General features: G+C 36.2%; 1 protein-coding gene across 3 annotated transcripts in view; it reads right to left on the minus strand.

The window, feature by feature from the left end:
- LOC105033669 (transcription initiation factor TFIID subunit 5) overlaps positions 1 to 16,358 on the minus strand; it is a 32,265-nt gene extending 15,907 nt beyond the window's left edge. For all 3 annotated transcript variants that reach the window (XM_010908559.4, XM_010908558.4, XM_073242701.1), the window contains exons 1-8: positions 16,093 to 16,358; positions 12,817 to 12,898; positions 11,315 to 11,393; positions 11,089 to 11,186; positions 10,928 to 10,984; positions 4,051 to 4,138; positions 3,783 to 3,892; positions 736 to 834 (exon numbers count right to left, since the gene is read on the minus strand). In XM_010908559.4, the coding sequence (XP_010906861.1) occupies positions 736 to 834; positions 3,783 to 3,892; positions 4,051 to 4,138; positions 10,928 to 10,984; positions 11,089 to 11,186; positions 11,315 to 11,393; positions 12,817 to 12,898; positions 16,093 to 16,226 (747 nt within the window). In that variant the 5' untranslated portion in view covers positions 16,227 to 16,358. The remainder of the gene's footprint in view (positions 1 to 735; positions 835 to 3,782; positions 3,893 to 4,050; positions 4,139 to 10,927; positions 10,985 to 11,088; positions 11,187 to 11,314; positions 11,394 to 12,816; positions 12,899 to 16,092) is intronic.
- Positions 16,359 to 17,076: the final 718 nt, after the last annotated feature.

Genomic DNA, 17,076 nt, shown 5'->3' on the forward strand with positions numbered 1-17,076 from the left:
TCTATTTTATATACAATATCACCATCCTTTCCCGTTTATCTAGATCTTAGTTTATGTAATATATGACACCATATGGAAGACTTGAGTATGACATTCAAGTCCAAATATATAACATCATCCAAATATCAACAGGAGGCCAATTCTTTTGATTGCTTGTGAAGAGGATCAATGCATACACACACCTTTAATAAAAAGTGTACACTAGAGAAACAAGCATGGCACTTGAATGAGCCTTAGACTTGCTTCACATCTCCACATAGACTCAGCCGATTGCTTCAAAATGTTAGCCCACCTAAAAGCAGAGACCACAAGCCCCAAACAGGTCTAACTGAACAACATTTTGCTTTAAAAGATCATATAATCCATGGAAAGATGTTTTGAGTTCAGGTTTGACTTTGAAGATGTGAACCTCATGATCAGGGTATCTATTAGATCCTTATGTCCACAGCTCAATTTATGTTGTCTCTAAGAACATAGAAGTTCAGAAGGGCAAGTTTGTTCAGTGGAATTATCGCACATGCGAGAGATCCTATCACACCATCACATAGAAACCACTAGGTCAAGGGTTCAGTAATGGGTTTTTAACAGTTTAACATCTTTCACAATCAACTACTTCATGCCAAAGGCCTTTATTTTGCCAAAGTCATGAATTTATACATCAATATACACATGATCATATAATAAAATGGCAATCTTTCAATTTGCAAGATCAAACGTTGAAAGCCAACTACTTGCCTTGCTATCTTCTGGGTCCACCTCTTTGTTTTCACCCTCAGGCTTCTCGGAGTCTGAAACTGGTCTCTCCAAACGTTCTTCAACTGAATCTTCAAGCAACTGCAATTGCACAGATATTCGTTAAACTATCTGCAGAATACGCTAGAGGTACCATGGTAAAGTAGAGTGTGCATTTCTAATAGGTAACAACTCACAGTTCCGTTTATGTTTTATAAAAGAGAATGGAACAATAGTTATTCTCCTTAAAATGTTTCATACAAAAAGGCTATTTAACTCCAGCAAGTAAATAATAAATTTTGACATATGCTGGATACACAAAACAAATTTATGTATAAGTATATTATTTTAGTCAATATAATGCACTTTTAATAAAGTGTGACTTGACTTTGCTTAAAGGCTTTCCCATTTTGTGTATTAGTTTTCAAATGAAGCAAAAGAAAAGCTGGTAGTTAAATTTTCTGATTGTTTATAAAGTCTCATAAAGCCTAACAAATCTAATGTGTGATTTAATCTCAGTAGCTTTCTCCAAATCAAAGACTTGGGAACATACATAGGATCCAAATTTTGTTCCTGCACGTGTCCCCTGGAAATTTTTGTATCTAGAATTCAAATTTAACATTGATACTATTCCAACTAACTTCCTATTGCTAAAGTAGACCTACCACTGCATAGCAAGGGAGGTTAGGTAAAGTTCGTACACTCACGAGGCAGAAGTATTTTATTGCATTGAAAATAGAAATACAGCAGTGCAGGATGAATGTCAAGGGGGAGGGGAAAAATCATGTCATAGGCAAAACTCATAGCCAGAGAAAACAACAAAGCACAACAAACAGCAAAATTGGTGTGAACCAATGTCAGCATGGCTACAAATGGAAACACTCCACTGCTAATCCCTTGATTTTTCTTTTCTCACTAGCCATACCCAGAGAGACCAATAAGAATGGATGAAATGTATTTTTGGAAGTGGCAATCTCATAATGTATGATGGCAACGATGATCTGCACCAACCCATAAATCATGCTAGTTGAGAGGTCTCTTGGAGTGGAACACAGCAGAGAAGAACAAATGGAAACCCTTCCACCATGAGCGAGCATGATGATGATCTCTAACATGAGTTTCATGCTTAAGTGTGTCATTCCATCCTTTGGATTATTGGCTGTGGACCATGTTTACCACGTACCATCATACAAAGAAAATGTGGTTTTACTTTCAGCATGCTATGTCTGAACTTTTTTTGTAAGTTCAATTTTTAAGGGATTGAGACAGTTCTTTAGATGGTGCATTTTTCCATAAGAAATGTCAACCAAGTTTTTGTCCTTTCCCTATATGTTATAAAGATCAGAACATATGCATGATCCGATTTCTATTGAAAATCAAAGTGCTAATTAAATTTTGACTGCTATAGGTATTATAGTACAAAAGCAAAGAAATGAAATTACATTCATTCCATTTGACAATATACAAATAAAAGCAAAATCAAGAACACAGCATATTTAGTACCCATAAATAATAAAAATCTCGATTTCTTTCAGCCAAATAATCATGTTCTCTATTATTGTTGTCAGACTGCCACTTCATCAACAGACTAGTTTATTTAATGGAAAATAAAAAGAATACACCTATACGATGGTTTTGGAAAGCAGCCACAGCATACAAACAGCTGGCCTAATGCATAGACCATATGCAGGATGCAGGTGCATGTGCGTTGACATTTTAAATATATTAAGAAGTAGATAAGGGTTACAAAACAGATAAAAACAGGTAGAAAATTAGGAAGAAATGAATACAAAAACATTCAGAAAAAAGAAAAAGAAAAATTAAGTAATCCCAAGAAGCCGCTTGAAACCATATTTTAGTTTAGTATGACATATAGATCCAAAAGTATGACATCCCCAACTTGATAAGAATATATTTCACGTATGTTAATACATAAATGAATAAATCTGCCAATTATCAAATGAAGCTGAGAAAGAGGAGAAGAATATGAGATCACAGGCATAGGGTTGGGGTAGAAGGCAAGTCTTGGTGCAATGGTAAGGTTGCTCCATCATGACCTACATGTCACAGGTTCAAAACATAGAACTACCTCTCCACATGCAAAAGGCTGCGCATGTCCGCCCGCGCAGAGTGGTAGGAAGCTGCCCTTTTTAAGCAGAGGGCTCAGCTAACATGTGCGGACCACCTAAGCCTATGATGGCAGCTAATGGCCCACTATGTGCCCTCACCATTTATGGTGGCTGCTAGGTCCAGTGCGATGCAGTCAGTAGAATGCAGTGGTGGCATATGCAGCCATACTGAACTGCATGTTGAAATAGTGATTATACTTTCAGCATCTAATATGATGGAGCCTGAAGGATTTAAGTAAATTCAATTTCTTTGTTCCGATTTCCCAAATCTTCTCAAACTGGAGAGTGCAATAAAAAGTCAAGTAACAGAAGAATGACTGTCATCAGAACCTATACTGGACTTACTAAACTTGAACATCCTATAAAACAAAGATTCACAGAATACTGACAATGAATTATCAAGGACTGTTTTTCTTTTTGGAAATTATAAAGGACTAGTTGGAATCAAATAAATTCTGAACATCTTTCCTTCTGTAATTAATAACAGTCATGTAGGCTTAATTGTAAGGCTGACATGTAATGGAATGATAACAAATGAAGGCCCCATAGGACGCCAAATTTCCTTATCTCTGTGATATCAGGCAGATGGGTGGCAGAAAAAAAAAAACAAGAGGATACCCCAGAGGGAGAAGTTGGCTAGACTGAGAGAAGCTGCAGGATTTGAAATCCCAAATTTCAGGAATACTAGTCTACCCTTGTAATGGATTTCAAAATCCCAGGAGTCCTGCAAGCTTCTCCCTCTCTGCTTCTTTTCATCACTTCCCACCTACATGAGAAATCTCGAAAATACAGGATGTCAAAATCCAAACAAGACCTGAATATTTAAGTTGCACTTCCCATACTAACCATTGCAGAAAATCTTAAACCAGCACATACTAACCATTGAAGAAAATCTTAAACCAGATGAATATTCTCACTTACCCCCCAGCGTACTTCCTTCTGATTTATCTGTTTAGCTATATCCTGGCTACTCCCCACTAAGGCTACAACATCCACATCATCAGAAATTGAGGAAGGCTGCCCAGCAGATACTGTTAAGATTATCAGTGGAAGACAAATTATCAGAAAACCATGACAAACGAGAGGAACTGGAGTAGGTAAGAAGGAATTGAACATTTCCATTTTTTTCTTATTTATAAATAACCAAATATAACATGCAAAGTCTATTGGTAATTGGACGAATTCATACCTTCAAAATTTATATGTTCATTGATTATCCCAAGCATGGTAACGGATTGTGTCTTCTGAAGGTATTGCAGCAGGAGGTCGTAGGAATACTGAATACAGAAAAGCACCAAGAGTTTCCATCACCCAGATTATGACTTAAATCACGGCATACTCTTTGCAGGCAGGAATTTCTAAAACAAGGCTCCTAATTTATCGTCAAAAACATTTCATGACACATCAATAAAAAACAAGACCACGTCAACCTGAAGATAGTATGTGCCAACACAAAACATAAAAATAAAAATAAAAATAATGAAACACAGATTCAACAGAATTTCAGCCTGTAATTGCAAAAGAAGCTATAAGAGCATCTACGTCATTGATCTCATTGTCCATCAGACCAAGGAACCACATTGCCACATCACCTGACTCACCTCCAGCATCCATATTTCTTGCCATCATGATATATCTGGCCTCAGGGCTTCGGATTCTGGTTCACATCTATGCCTTACGTGATTTTGATTCTTTCTTCATTGTTTGCAAACGAGATGATATGGCTGTAAACACACAACTAGGGGTGTGCAAGGAACCCGATCAAACCACAAAACCAATCTAAAACCGCTAATTTCAGCTCGGTTTGGATTGGTTTTTTCCAAATTCGTTTGGTTTTGATTTAAAAATTTTAGAAACCAAAAAAATCAATTCAGTTTCAGTTTTAGTTTAGAAAAAACCGATTCAAACCAAGCTGACCCGTGGGTACACACCCACACACACACACATATATATTTTATATATTAATATAATTTATACATGAACTGCCACCGATTTACTTATATTTTGCCCTAGCTCCACCAGTTTATCACTGCTATATTTAGCCTATTTATCCCATCTCATAAACTGCCCATTTAGCCCATCGCCCCATCCCATAAGCTGCCTATTTAACATAAGCCCAATAGGCCACAACCCGATAAACCGAACCGATTTTTTCGGTTTGGTTTGAACCAGTTTTTCTGTGTTCAGTTCAGTATCACTTTTGGCTTTAGAAAACTGATTCAAATCAGATCAGTTTGAACATTGAACCCAAACTGATCCGAACCGAACCGTGCACACCCCTACACACAACTTAACCAAGTGCTCCATACTCACAGATATAGACAATACTATAGGATGGGAAAAGATAGAAACTGGAATTTTAATTTTTCTTGTTAATCTGAACTGTATGGTTCATTATATTTCAGCCAGATATAAGCATAATATAATATCGTGAAATAGTAAACCTTGTGAATCAGTTCATACCACCAAATGCCATCCTTTAATAACTGCTCTTCAAGTTATTTAGGTCATTTGAGTTCCATCTAACATCTTTGAAATCTATAACAATTTCTTCAGCCTTTTTTGATTTGAAGGCCTAACATACAAATCAGATGAGGTAATAATCTGATACCATTGTTTTGCATCAGATTACTGCATAAAAATCAAGATTATCCATTTTCCCATTACCTTTTAGGTTCTTTGAAGAATTCAACCATATTATGCTTTTTTTTTCTTTTAAAATTTGTAAATAACAGGCCATGAATCAATGTGTTTTGGGCAAAACATAGGAACATAGGTCACACATAATTCTCTGCAAAATCAATAAAGGTTCAAAATTAAAGTGATAAAGCTATTTATTAAGATTGATATTCAGATATAATGTTAACACAGGCTGATCTAGATACCCCAAATTGTTTATATAATTGGCATGAAAAAATCTCAAAGATTAACAAAAAAAAAAAAAAAATCAATCAACTAATGAACTACAAATTTTTCAATATAAAACTTTAGTTTTTCAATCTGTCATATTTTTGGCCAAGATATAAGTATTATTCACAATTCGTCCATACCATAAGCATAGCCACCCAGTATTCTGCCAACTATTTGGGGACAGCTTTATGGATCCTCATTTGTCAAAATTATAATAAATGTGGCCCAATACAATAGGACTTGCACAAAAGGTGATGGTCCATTCCCTTCACAAAGTCATAATGCTTTAGTATACATTATGCAAGGTTTTAAATCCCATGGAACAGAGGAATCCTGATTTCTCCATAGAACAGGACATCCCATTGTCCCATTTTGTCCTAGCAGCAGTCCCAGTCATGTATCCCAATAGATAACTTCCATCTCTCTCCCATCCTCCTTCCCTTTCTTTCTTATTTTCTTTCTTTCCTTATTTTTTTTCTTTTTCTTCTACCTTCCTTTCTTCCCTTTCCTTTTTCTTTATTTTCTGATCCCTTACCTTCTTTCTTTTTTTTTCCTTTTTCTTCTTCTCTCTTTCCTTTCTTTCTTCTTTCCTTCCCTTCTTTTTCTTCTTCCTTCCTTTCTTTCATTTTTCTTCTTCTTCTTTCCTTTCATGTTTTTCTTTTCTTCATCTTTTCTTTCTCTTTTCTTTCCTCTTTCCTCTTCTCTCTCCACATGAATGGGTTTTGAAGTCCCGACTCCGTCCCAATCCCATTTTCTTATAGAAATGGGATGGGACAGCCAGGACAATCCCTATCTGCCAGGATGTAAAACCTTGACATTAAATATATGATTTTTTGAAAGATATTATAAGTACATGAGCTTCCTATGGTTTTGCTATATATCTATAATTCCTACAACATCATCCACATTCATGATGAAGGTATATATAAACCTCTAACACATTTGATGCAGGACTGAGCAACTCTATGTGTGGTCATTTATGTTAAAATGTTTTAATTGTTTAAATTGCTAATTCATTTACATATGTACATGATTTATGCTTTTATCAAAGTATACTTCATCACCATAAGACTTTTTTTTTTATCCTTGATTTTAAGCTTGTTTGTGATTAAGACTTGATAAATTACTTTAAACTGAGGTTTTCAAACTTAGTACCAAACTCTATACTGATAGCTTACCTGTGCGGGTTCTGTCTGTGCAACACGACCTTGTACCAACACATGGTACAGCTGCTGCAGGTGAGCATGCAGCTATACCATGTGTCCATCCAGTACTGTATTGAGCCTCCTACTCTATCAGGACCTTATCTGGTTGATATGGTAAGCCTACTACCGAGTGTATGTTCTGTACGAAAAACCTTGCTTCAAACTATGCAATGCACATGTTAAACACCAAGAGACACAAACCATATAGGATGATTTGAGATGCTAAATTGCCATAAATCAGTTTAAAAAATAGTTTACTTGCCCAATATATTCTTGTGCACCAATTCAACGCTGTTATATCAGTGTAATTGTTTGCTTGCATTATGCTTAAGCTAGTTCTGCATCAATTGATAAAAGACTTCAAGATTTCATGAAATCACATGTCAAAAGTCAATACTTGAGCATTTCATACCAATCTCATATTGGCATAAGCATGGCATGAGATAGTTCAAAGATCCAAAGAGGAAACATAATCAACTTTTTGCAATGGCAATAATTTTGAGAATAGTATGGAACCCATTTTCCATTGCAGTTCTACACGGAAGGAAGACAAAGCAAGACACATCACAGAGATTTGAAACCAAGCACTATATGTTACTTCATTGTCAGCATCATGCAGAATTATAAACACTGAATTAATAGCCATGAATAATGTTAAAACTACTAAAGGAATACCAACAACATTCATTCATCCATAAGATTATTGAATATAAACATAATAAGCAAATCAACAGCAAATACCATAATCAAAACCAGGCTATTCTAACTATTTGAGATCAGCCTTATAGATTCTCATTTTTCACCAAATATTCCTATTCATGGCCACGTTCAATGTCAAGCTTTTATATATCTTTTTCACAACATCCAACCATGTTACCCTAGGTTTTCCTCTCCTTTCCTTACATCCTCCAACATAAAGAACCCCTCCCTATTAAATTTGCCACAGATTTTCAGTGTACATGTTCGTACCCTACAATCAATTCTCCATTACTTTCTCCTCACTTTATAGAACTTCAGCAGCTACTCTATATACTTATTTCCCACCCTATCCTTCCTTGCAAGGTTTTAAATCTCATGGAATGGGACTGTCCCAATTTTTTCATGATATGGAATGCAACACCGTCCCGCCCTGTCCCGACATTTGAGACAGAGGATGTCCCAAGGTATCTCGATCGGAACACTAGGATGTTAGCGGGACAGTCCTGTCCTGACACATGGGATGGTACCCCATCCCGATGTCCCGCGGGGTGTCCCGCTAGGATCTAAATTCTTCCTTGTTTCAGTTTTTCCCCAGACATTCATCTTATCATTCTCATTCACAACTTGTTTTCTTGGACCCTATTTATCGTCCAATGTTATAAGCCATACAACAATGCATGCCTTAATGCCATTTTGTAACTTCCATTTAAGTTGCTAAGATATGTGTCAATCACCACCCAAGAAGCACACCTCCACTTCATCTAACCAACTCTAATACTATTACCTGTGTCCTCATCTACCCCTATAGTATTTTGCATAACCCAGACAATGAAACTGATCACTCTACAATATCACTGACCCATCAATCTCAACTGGGGCCTCAACTTCTCGATATTAACTAAAACTGTATTTCATGTACTTCATCCTTGTTCTTTTAACTTTTAAGCCCTTATCCTCTAAAACTTTCTTCTATAAATCTAATCAAATATTTAATATTTTCCCCCACAAGAAACACTACATCATCCAACAATAACACAGACAATGGTACATCTTCATTAATACTAACATTGAGTTCATTCATAAATAGCATACAAAGATATGGAACTAATGATGATCCTTGCCCTTGGTGCAAGCAGTGATTTCAATTCGCAGTGATTCATAGATAGCACAGAAATCTGCAGTGATTTCAATGTATGGTTTATGTACACAATGCATTAGATTACCTTTCTTCATACCATTTTAAAAGCCTTTTCCGAGTTTTACTCCAAAAAAGCCTTTTCAAGTCAATAAAGACCATATTTAGATTATTTTCTTTGCCTTAATATTTTTGTAATCATCACATAAGAAGACAGCATTTATTGTTGACTTTTTTGGCATAAAAGCAAATTGGTTCTCCTAAAGCATCTCATTTCTTTGAATCTTTGTGCAATGACCCTTTCCAATAGCTTCATAAAGTGACCTGTTAAATCAATGCCCAAACTATTACAAAATTTCCATACATATAGTACACAGGCATTACAATTAGAAGTGGCAATTGGTCCGGCCTGGTCAGGTTCAGGCTAGGTTGAGACAGGTAACTGGAGAAAACCTTTCAAACTAAACCCAACCCATTCATTAAACAAGTTAGCAATTGAAGCCAAACTTAACATGTTCATTAAACAGGTAACCTGACCCACAATGCATAAGTCTTTTGATAAACAGGTGTGATCAAGTTGAGTTTGTAACAACCTATAAACCAGTTTAGATCCATAAATAAAAACATTTAAAATAGGTCATGAATGGGTCAAATTATAATTGTATTGACCCGCCTCGTTATTAAACAAGTCGAAATTGGTTAGACAGGTCACATCTGGAAACCTGAACTTGACACATGTAACAAATGCGTTAAGTTTGCTCAAGTTGTTTTCACCAAAGCTCATTCACGCCAAAACCTGAACTTGCTTCTCGTGGGTTAAGTTGGTTGCCTCATGGATTGCCGGTCTTAATTACAACACTTCTCCTTCAATCATTTGTAATTCTTGGTTTTCAAAATCCCATTAAATAAGATTTTACAAGCCAAATTAGCCTAATGCTTCACAAAATTTTCCAAACCCCAATAGGTATTCTCGTCTGAGCTTAATGCCTTTTCAAAGCAATCTCAACTTCAATTATATCCATTGCATGAAGAGAACCTTTATAACTCACCAACCATGCCTCTTCAACAGAATTGTCTCTAACTGAATGTCATTTAACAATTCTTAAAAATAGCATCCCTCATCTTTCTTTAGTTTCCTACCTTTTACCAAAGTCCTATTAACCTCACTCTTAACGAAGCTAACTCAATCAATATCTTGACATGTCCTCTTATTTATTTTAGCTACTTCATAAATTTCATTCTTATCTTCCTTTGGATCCAAGCTATAAAATAAATTATTATACACTAAATATTTAGCTTTATTGGCCTTTTGCTTCTTTCCTAGGCTTCTTATATATTCAAAAACCATGATATCATTTGTTTCTTCCATTATTTAAAACAAATCCAATTTATCTTAATTGCCTCTTCTACCTTATTATTTCACAATCAAGTTCATTCACGGGATATATTTTACCCTTTGACTCCCCAAGAACTTCTCTACCTACCATCTTAACACAATTTGCCATCTAGTCCTGCATTCTATGTTATTCAATTTCAGATTTCTAGTTCCCTCCTTGAATAGTTTGTCCTTAAAAAATGCAACATTTTTTCTTTTAAGTTCACCATCTTAGCACTAGGAATATATGAGTGTCCTTTCTTTCTTCCTATGCCCAGTATATAGATCTAATTCTACTAGCCTGTGTTGTGTTCTCATGCTTTCCCCTAGGATCACTTTACAATCCTTGCATGCCGATCTTTTTTGTTCTCCATATTAAAAATTAATCTATATGAGACAAATTTGATATACACATAAAGGTAACTAAAAATATATATCTTTTCCATATGTAGGTAATGTAAATACATGTACATATACCAATATATACATATGCATATGTATGCAGGCATGCAATTGCTCGATCATAGATAGGCCACTACCAACTCAAGGAATGAATCTCCCATTAAATTCCTACAAATGAACCCATATCCACCATATATTGAAACGCTAGAATATACAACCTTCACTAACTATTCCTACAAATAAATTCATATCCATCATATCTCGAAAAACCAAGAATACACGACCTACACTAACTAGTGGAATTGCAAGCTCACATCTATGAAACTGGGCAAATTAGCACCTCACACAGCTTTATTTTAACTTTGTTTTGCCGCAAAGAACGAGCAAGCTCCATCTCCTGCATGAAATAACATATAACAAGGAAAAAATATAAATATTTCACTCCTTCAATAAACTAGTATATAGTAAAATGTAGTAGAGGTGGGTAAAAGACAATATTACCTCCAAATGTGAAGGTGAGAGAATGCCTTCCAACTTTTGAAGGTCCCGTAAATGCATCAGTTCATGGTCTTCACGAAAAGTATGAAAAAATGTCCGAGCTACAAGATCCATATTACAACATAAGCAATAAAATATAAAATATACAATAATAATTAACTTCATAGGGAATCAGTTGAATATTTATTATATTCAAGAAGCATATTAATCACAAAGCGGAAAAGTGTACCTTCCTGCATATGCTCTTCTGCCACAAGATCCATGAAGCAGTGTATAAAAACTGGATAGAGCACACGGAGAAGTTCATGCTGTATAAAGTTCAAATGAGAGACAAGATTTTTGTCATTTCCATAACCCTACATAGTATCATAATCAAAGATATTCTACCTAAATGAATATAACTCAAAGTAGATTGATAAACAAAATTTAGAAAAGATATATATGAAAGAGAACATCATGTTGACAAAAGAAAAATTTATACATCAAATTATTGAATCCCATTAAGAAAAGCATTTAACAATCATCAAAAATGTATTTAACCATCATCGAAAAAGCCTCTAAAATTATAGTGCAGACATCAGAAAAAATAAACGCAACTAGGAAAAAAATATTAGTAGTAAATCCAAGGAAAATTCATTGATACAGTTGATGAAAGCTAATTTTGCCATCCTCGGCACTGAAACTTGCAATTCTTTCCTTTTATGAAATTTTCCTTTTTCAACATTTTCAGACATACTAATAATCCCTTGAAAGAATACTGCAATATTTTATATGTCAAACTTGCAGTTTAAGATTGAAAATACCTGCCTGTTCTAATTTTTAAATCATATCTGCACTCACTCCTATGCTCAGAAATCTGGTTATAGATTTCAGGTTAAGATTAAAACTTGATCAAGTTCATACATTGATCAAACCTCAGGAATGGAATCTTAAAAGCTTAAGATACACTATCTATCAAGCACTGTAAAGTGTGATCTAATACAAGCTAATGTATTATAGCTCAACTACAGAAAAAGTACCACCGGCCACTATAGGGGAATATGTCATGTTATAAGCAGTCAATGGAGAAGAACTACCGTATCATGGATTTTTATATGAAATTTTGTGTGGTAAGGACTTTAATTGGCATCAAGAGAAAGAAAGAAGGTACAAGGTGTCTCCTGCCAAGTTCTTAATAAGGATATGAAGGTACGAAGGTTCCAAATAAGAGGTAAAAACATAGGCACCAATGAGCAATAGAAAAATGTGATTAAATAAGCATTGTTCAGCCATTCAATAACTCTCTTTCCAAATTTCCCACCAAATCACATGCTAGTAAAGCCTTATTTAAATACATAACTAAAAATGTTGACCATGGGAAATGTTGATAAAAGATTTGTAACAATGAGGCAATGAATGCAACGGTGATGAAAGATTGACACTTCAGTGTCAAAAATATAAGAATTGAGGGTTCAGTATTAAGATAAATGGGCACAACAACATTGCTACCAAGTAGTAATCTTGAGCCATGGCCATATTCACAAACTGCAATAGTAGATGGCCACTACAAGGGGCTAAATTTAAAATTTGATCCAAATCCTGAACCATCTGTAAAATCAGATGCACTTGTATACTGAACATGATAGAAGGCAAAGAGTTCTGTTGGTCATTAGATATTGAACCTAGTTCTTCATTTACTAGAGAAGCCTCAGTGCTTTTATGAACATACTTATCTAATTGACAAATGATTACCTTGTACAAATCCAATGAACTATACGCCCACGATCTTAGCTTGCTATATCCATCATGGTATCTTGCTGGATCATTGTCTAATCTGTAAAGCAACAAACAAGAAAACTTTTAAAACAAGATTAAAATTATATGGCATCTGCTGAACAGAAGAAAGATTGGAGATTAAAGCTGGCCAGTGCGTAGATTCCTTCAAAACTTCACTATGAGATATTAATAATGACCAAAGTTACTAGAATGTGTTACAGAAATGCACAAAAAATGCCAATCTAGATCTGGCTAAATTTAACATGGTTGCGACTTCTATACTTAGGATACCAGTTCCCTCAAAAAATATATCAATCGAGAACTTTATTCTGTACATCTGTGACCTTAGTTACCAAGATATGAAATCAGGATAAAAATGAAAAATGAAACAATAGTAGTGTATCTCTAAGTTCACATGCACATCGGACGTATACAGGCGCATGTAATAAAACTGACGATCAAAATCACCATACATCAGCTTTTAACACAAGGATATAGTTGGTTCTTAAATCAGATAATAATATAATGCATTCTAAATTACTACTATGCATTTAGCCAATTAGCAGTGCAACTCCAGAATAAGATAATATAGGTCTCTATTCATACTATATAACCTCAAATCATTACCTGATTTCAAGTAGTATAATTAGTCACTCAAGGAAGTTAACTACATTGGTAACAAATCATGGCTTGAACCTCAGTCAGATGAGTCTATCACCATATTAGAGCTGCACCAATCACACACTCAAATGGGAAAGGGAAAATGGGGACTCGTTTCAAATCTATATCTATAAATGAAACCTTTAACTCCTAATTTATAAGTAACCTTTAAAAATGATACAGAATAAAAGCAAAGCCTGACACTAAACCTGATTACCCTAAACTAAAAGGTCCATGTGATCGGCTATCAAATGCTTCAAAAGACAAGAAATAAAGCATAACAATTTCTTCATCATTCCAACTGAAGAAGGTTGAACTACCAACTCAACCAGATCAATCACTCAAGGTTGGCCAAACCATCCTGAACTGGGCGGTTCCCTTCATACCAAACCAAACCATCAAGAACTAGAACAGTTTAGACAATCCGGATGGTTCATCCCTAATGTCTTAATAAAGCCCCGATTTCCTACAGTTCAATGTTTGCAATCTCTCTCCCTCCCTCTTCATTTGATCTCTCTCCCTCTTTCTCCGCCTCCCTCCCTTCTCAATAGCAGGTGGAACCCCACCCCACCCCGCGCTCACAATAGTGTTCAAGAGCACCCCTGCTGGCAAAAGTGTTCAAAAGCACCCCCCCCCTCCCTTTCTGTGTTCATGATGGTTCGAGAGCAACCCCCTTCCCTCCCCTCCGATCGAACATGGCTCACTCCCCCCTCATTCATCATCGATAAGCATCCCTCTCTCTTGCTTCACTAGGGTAAGTGTTAGGGTTTAGCCCTCTGCCCTCTCCCTCTCACTCCACTAGGGTTAGGATTTAGCCCTCGACCCTCCCACTCCTCCTTCCCTTCCTCCCCCTCCCCTTCTCTCTCTACCTCTTTCCTTTTATCCCTCTCTCCCTCCCTCTCCCTATTTCTAGTATGCCCTAGAATGGCATAGTAGAGACCCATACTATACCAAACCAATCGCCAGCTGACGCAACCTCCAGTACCGGTTCTGCTATACCACCTAGCAGGCCTCGTTGCCACTGGATCTTTTTTCCCATCTGTTGGATGAAAGTTCTCTTGCTAATATATAAAATCCTATAGTTGACTAGCAATAACAAATATTTGTTTGTGTTTGGCTTATAATGAATTGATATATTCTTCTTGAGCAAATAAAGACTTCCATCAAGTTAACATGACAAATGATCTTTAGATTGTCAAAACTCTATCACATTTATTTGAGAGCAAGTGAGACCTCCACAATCTGAATATGCATTTTCATGAGCCAATAAGTTGTCTGAGAGTTTTCAAGTTCATAATATGATCACCCTTGAATACTTCCATGATGTTCATCCTCATGCAGTGCCACCAGATCACAGTTAATTGTGTTGATAATTGATGGCTATCACTAATCTCTTGAGCATCATATCTTCTATCACATTAAGCTGACACAATTGTCTGATATTAAAAATATGATGACACTTATCAGTCAATAAAAAAAAAATTCCAACAACAATAGTTCTTCAGAGAAATTGATCACAAGCAAGAGACTGTTGAATCCATTAAACACCAATGATAACTCAGAAACTTTTTAGACCTTAATTAGCTCCCTCTAGGAAAGTGTCACGTCATTCAAATGCTGTTAGAAAGATTGAACATCCACTCTCCATGACCAAGCTATCATCCACAATGTTAAAACTTACAAATTACAGAGGGCACCCTCATACTGCTCTCGATACAACCGGAACACTTCCAAGCATATAGACTTTTGAATTTTGATTTATCCAACAGGAAAAATCACTTCAAAGTATTTCATACTTACTTTTAATAGTCATCAGATATCCCCCAACTTAAATCTCAGATAGATTTATCGGACACTCGGAAACATTAATTTGATATTTTAAAAACTTCCACAACACCGTTCAACCACTGCGACAATCACACTCCCAAATAAACCGAAAGCAAAGATTAAGGCTCCTAAGTTCTTAGTCAAGCAAGTAAAAGGAATCTATACAAAATCATGTTCCATAAGGCCAATGTGAAACTAAGATCATCAACATGAACCTATTGACATCAAACAATAGCTACGGATTTTTGAAACCTCGCATGGACCTAAACTTACTGCAAAGTCATAATTCAGGTATTATCGGGTACCAAATGTGGCCCGCTTTCACCACACCGTAATGACCCACGGACGAACCCCATTATTTCTAGTCCAATTCTCCATGCAACCTTGACCTGCTCCTTGCTCATCAATCCAAATGATACGAGTAAAGTGCCCTAAATTTAGCTTAAATCAGCGAGAAAAGGTTTTGAAACCCAGTTGGAAACTGTACTAAAAGAACCCTAACCAACTTCCAAGCAAACCAAAGCTATAAAAAAATCGTCAACAAATTTGAAAAAAAAAACATTTGTTATATACAATAACCACCAAATAGGCCATTTTGAGATAGGTTGAATAGAAATCAACCACCAAATTTTCAATTTTCCTTCTCGGTAGGCATCAACGTGGTCTCAGATCACCTAATTGAGAGATTTTACGGAAAAAGATAGCTGAGAAGAGAAGAAAACGAGAATAGGACCGAGAGAGAGAAGCAGGAAGGATTGGATGAACCTGGAGACAGCGAGATCGGACTGAGCGGAGGAGGAAAGGCGGTTCTGCTCTTCTTGAAGGACGAGTTCGGTCTGCCTGAAGCCTTTCTTCCTCAGATAAGCGTACACGGCCTTCTGGAGCTCCTCCTCCTCCATTGGAGCCCAAGATTGAAGAAGCTCGGGGGAGGACAAAAGGAAGGGCGAGCAAGAGAGCTTCTTCCACTACTAGGGTTTTGTTTTAGGGCGGAGGCGAGGGGTGGAAAAAGCACTCTCGTTATCGAACGGTGCCCAAACCCAAATCCGCTTGCCGTGTGTGCGTTTGACAAGCTATGCGATGAGCACGAAAAGAAGAAAATCACAACCGTCCGTAGGTTGCGATTTGGTGGTGCTGGATTTTGGTCTCCCATCCTTGGTTTCAAGAATGCTCCAACAAGAAAACAGACAATAATGGTGACGTGGCAAGTTGGCAGACATGACATCACGTTAGCATCAAGCAAATTGGTTGCTAGCGATTTTCCTCAACTATAAGCAAAAGCGGTTTGCAGCAAGTTGAAACAGTTGGAAACAACTCCATACTCAATAAATACATACATGCATGTCTTACCCAAAAAAAAAAAAAAGCATACATTCACACATATACATACGTATACACATATATTGAAAGAATGATGCGGTTCCAACACATTTGCATATTGATGCCAAGTGTTTCTCAGGAAGATTGTCTCGTGTCTAAGATTTCTATATATAGACTTGAGCATTGATCTCTCCCAAGATTTAGGATTGTTTTCGCAAGAATTCTTTGATTTAGTTTTATCTCTTTATTTTAAATTCTTGTATTTATATCTTTGATATGTCATTGCATTCATTAGAACATTTTAAGCCCTACTTGAGGACTAAGCCATATATTCACTAATTGACTTGATTGATCTAGCATGCCAGCAATCCTCGATCCCTAGTAACTATTTGTCAAAGGAGATAACCATCTTCATGTATAGTCTTGCGCACA

The sequence above is a fragment of the Elaeis guineensis genome, chromosome 8 (assembly GCF_000442705.2).
Source record: "Elaeis guineensis isolate ETL-2024a chromosome 8, EG11, whole genome shotgun sequence".
Classification (NCBI taxonomy): Eukaryota; Viridiplantae; Streptophyta; class Magnoliopsida; order Arecales; family Arecaceae; genus Elaeis; species Elaeis guineensis.